Genomic DNA, 4,013 nt, shown 5'->3' with positions numbered 1-4,013 from the left:
CCTGAAGATGGAATAAGGTTCTCCCCGCCTAGTCCCCGTTCCAGTGGTGTGTCTAGTATCGTCGGTGGGCGTGTGAAGGTGTGTCTCCGGCGGATCTATCCTTGGTGGATTTGCTCGGATCTGATCATAGTTCGTCTACATTTGTGTTTCTCCAGGTTGGATCCTTCTGATCTACGCTACTCTTCATCGGCGGCGGTTGTTGTTCTGCTGCGCTGGTCCTATGGGACCTTAGCACGGTGACTGTCTACTACAACATGTTTTGCCCGGCTCCGGCGAGGGGGGATGGGAGCAATGACGGTGGCGCGCCTTCTTCTCGCTTCAGTGCTTGTAGTCGTCCCTAGGTGGTCTACAAATTTTGATGTAATTTTTATTATTTTCGGTGTTTGTTGTATTGCCATGATTGAAGATTAATAGATTGAAAGTTTTCTTAAAAAAAATCAAACAAGAAATCTCGATGAACAACACCAAACTATGCATAGACAGGCCTTGAGCGTGGCCTCGTGATTTGCCACGATGTTCAGTCAGAAATCCTCGCAAGAGCATCTAAATCAACAAGATGGCTATATACATAACAAATGCAGAAACGCTGTACACAGTACAGAAGAGAACCTACCAAACACCTGCAAACACTGCATCCAACTACCCAACGACGGGCATCAGGCAGCAGCGACCTCCACGACGACCTCGGCGGCCACCGCGCCGGCCACCTCGGCCCGGCAGATGGGGCACAGGCGGCTCTTGCGCAGCCACGAGCCGACGCACTCGGCGTGGAACCCGTGCTCGCACCGGGGCAGCACCATGCAACGGTCGCCGGCCATGAACGCCTCCAGGCACACCGCGCACTCGCCGGCGCCGCCTTCTTTGAAGTCGTGGCATGGCAGCACGCCGAGCTCTTCGGCGGTAAGGCCCGCGTCTTCCTCCGCGTGCTCGGCGACGCGGGCCGTCATGCCCCGCCTCAGCACCCAGAGGACCACGAGGATGTGCACGACGAGCATCAGCGTGATGCCTGCCGCGAGCAGGACGGCCGAGAGGACCATGCGGGCGGAGAATTCCTTGGCTATGGAGGTGCCGTGCGCTTGTGAGGTACAAAAACTAGCACTGCAAAGCCGCTGACTAAATATCAGAAAACTTGCGAGCGAGCTCTGACTTTCCAGTGAGGTGTGTTATTGGCCAAGCGCTACAGGTTAGACAAGTTGCGACGTGCGACGTGCGACTTCAAGTTCATGATGCCACTGCCACATCGCCCCTAGTACTAGGATAGATATATCGTAATAACAAATACATCTCCGGTTTCATAGGCATATATCGCCACTAATCTTAACAGCTGGCTCTTGGATTATAAAGTGTTATAAAATATCATGTAGTGGTTTCGTTGCTAGCATGTGTTTGTTAGGGGACTTCTTTGTCTTGAGGGAATTTTTTTAAGGGCATGTTTGTTACGCTGAAAGTTTTCAGAGAATGGTTCTAATTTTGTTAAGTCTAAAAAATTTCCAGCTTTTCGAAGTCCATTTCCTATGGTCGAACCTTATAAATAAGAGGGTGTCTATTTATGACTTGCCTTGAGAGTAGTTAACTCCTTTTATCCAGTTGCCGTGATGCCATGTTTGTTTTATCGTTGCCTAGGTTTCCACATACACTCAACAGGTCTTGTAAGACTATTTTTCCCCCAGTCTTGTAAGGTTACTTACTTTGACTAATTCGTGTTGATGGATAACAGAACTTGTATTACCACATCATGTACGGACGGCCACTCATCTAGTCACGTATGAAATTCTTTAACCATTACACGCTATGAATTCAAGAGTGGACTTGGATTAGCAAATTTGTATGAGATAACGCTTAGGTTGTCCGGCATGCAGCGGCCGCCGTCCTATTGGGTCACGAGTTTGACTTATCAAGAGACTTAAGAGGATTCACTTACAGCTCCTAGAGGACAAGGCTGCTGCAATTTGGTGCCTTGGAAAGGCAAGCATGTTGCTATCTCGGGTCGCATGACTTTCAAGGCGGTCCTCACAGCGGTGGCCATCTATCACATCACATCGCTGGACCTTTCGATGGAGGTCTTAAAGGCAATTGACAAGCTGCGACATGCCTATCTTTGGGCCGGAACGGACAAGGTGACTTAGGGAAAATGCAAGGTTAATTGCGAGCAAGTTTGTAAACCAACGGAATATGAAGGTCTTGGCATTCTAAATCTTGGTAAGTTTGCCACTGCCCCCGGCTCTGGTGGCTTTGGCTACACTGGGATGAACCCCCGAGGGCGTGGTGCGGGCACGGGACGTCGTGCACGGCTGCGGACCGTGATCTTTTTGCGGCTGCGACCAAGATGACGATTGGTGATGGGAATAAAGCGATTTTCTGGGAGTCGTCTTGGCTAGAGGGTCTAAGACCCAAGGACATTGCACCAAAGATCTTCAAGCTTTCTCGCAAGAAAGGCGGAACGGTTGCCTAGGCCTTGAGGGATCATCATTGGATAGCTTAAATTGACACTCAAAGCGGCCTCATGCTTGAGCACCTTCAGCAATTCTTGGCCTTGTGGGAGAAGCTTTCAGGCGTTGTCATCCGACCGGGCGTCAAAGATAGCATTTTGTGGAAGCTCGCCAATGATGGGAACTACTCCGCCAAGTTTGCATATTTGGCGCAGTTCGCTGGACTCACTCACTCTAGCTTTCAGATCTCGATTTGGAAGGCTTGGGCTCCTCCCAAATGCAAATTATTTGCCTGATTAGTCAATCAAAACAGAATTTGGACCGCGGAAAGGCTGCAACGCCGAGGATGGCCAAACTGTGACCGGTGCCCGCTTTGCAATCAGGTTCAAGAATCGGCGGCCCACATCATTTTCAAGTGTAGGTTCTCGCTCCAGGTTTGGGATGAGGTGTTCGTCTGGCTTGGGCTTGCTATTCCCACGGCTAGTTGGCACCAATTCAGCACCATTAAATCTTGGTGGAATGAGGTACTTTCGAGCAGCGCCCTACCGGTTAAGGCCTTATCTTCTTTGGTACTCCTTGTGGGGTGAGAACTTTGGAAGAAACAGGATGCGCGCGTATTCAGGAGCAAAGCGGCACCGGTGGTGATCGTCACGCGTATCGTCAAAAAAGAAATGTCTATTTGGGCTGTTGCGGGTGCCAAGCAATTGAGCAATGTAATGCCACGAGAGTAATCCGTTTAGGCTTTTGCTGTTTCACGGTATCTCTGTAACAATACTCTCTTCTTAATTAATGAAAATGGCAAATCTTTTGCCTAGTTTTAAAAAAAATATCGTTATAAAAAAACACGATGGCTATATATACATCACAAATGCAGAAACGCTGTTTTACCACTCATTTACAGAAGAGAACCTACCAAACACCCGCGAACACTGCATCCAACTACCCAACGACGGGCATCAGGCAGCAGCGACCTCCACGACGACCTCGGCGGCCACTGCGCCGGCCACCTCGGCGCGGCAGATGGGGCACAGGCGGCTCTTGCGCAGCCACGAGCCGACGCACTCGGCGTGGAACCCGTGCTCGCACCGCGGCAGCACCATGCAACGTTCGCCGGCGTTGAAGGCCTCCAGGCACACCGCGCACTCGCCGGCGCCGCCTTCTTTGAAGTCGTGGCATGGCAGCTCGCCGAGCTCTTCGGCAGTAAGGCCTGCGTCTTCTTCCGCGTGCTCGGCGACGCGGGCGGTCATGCCCCGCCTCAGCACCCAGAGGACCACGAGGATGTGCACGACGAGCATCAGCGTGATGCCTGCCGCGAGCAGGACGGTGGAGAGCACCATGCGCGCTGAATGCCTTGGCTCTGGAGGTGCCGTATGCTTGTGAGGTACAAAAACTAGCGCAGCAAAGCCGCTGACTAAGTATCAGAAAACTTCCGAGCGAGCTCTGACTTTCCAGTGAGGCGTGTTATTGGCCAAGCGCTACAGGTTAGACAAGTTGCGACGTGCGACTTCAAGTTCGTGATGCCATTGCCGCATCGTCAGTTCGTCACTAATACTAGGATATATATGATAAAAAATCCATGTCGGG

General features: G+C 51.3%; 2 protein-coding genes across 2 annotated transcripts; both read right to left on the bottom strand.

Annotated features, from left to right (window-relative positions):
- Nucleotides 1-540: 540 nt before the first annotated feature.
- On the bottom strand, nucleotides 541-2,026 carry LOC123142641 (E3 ubiquitin-protein ligase ATL23-like). The gene is made up of 2 exons (XM_044561463.1): nucleotides 1,922-2,026; nucleotides 541-1,109 (listed from the first exon to the last, which is right to left on the bottom strand). The coding sequence occupies exons 1-2, from the start codon at nucleotides 2,024-2,026 to the stop codon at nucleotides 657-659; spliced, it is 558 nt and encodes a 185-aa protein (XP_044417398.1). The 3' UTR covers nucleotides 541-656.
- Nucleotides 2,027-3,271: 1,245 nt separating this feature from the next.
- Nucleotides 3,272-4,013, bottom strand: LOC123141747 (RING-H2 finger protein ATL14-like). Its single transcript, XM_044560823.1, has one exon. It carries the CDS (start codon nucleotides 3,764-3,766, stop codon nucleotides 3,386-3,388), a length of 381 nt encoding a protein of 126 aa, XP_044416758.1. The 5' UTR covers nucleotides 3,767-4,013; the 3' UTR covers nucleotides 3,272-3,385.

This window comes from Triticum aestivum, chromosome 6D (assembly GCF_018294505.1).
Source record: "Triticum aestivum cultivar Chinese Spring chromosome 6D, IWGSC CS RefSeq v2.1, whole genome shotgun sequence".
Classification (NCBI taxonomy): Eukaryota; Viridiplantae; Streptophyta; class Magnoliopsida; order Poales; family Poaceae; genus Triticum; species Triticum aestivum.
Note: the sequence above shows the minus strand (reverse complement) of the source record. Positions and strands in the feature narration are given on the sequence as shown.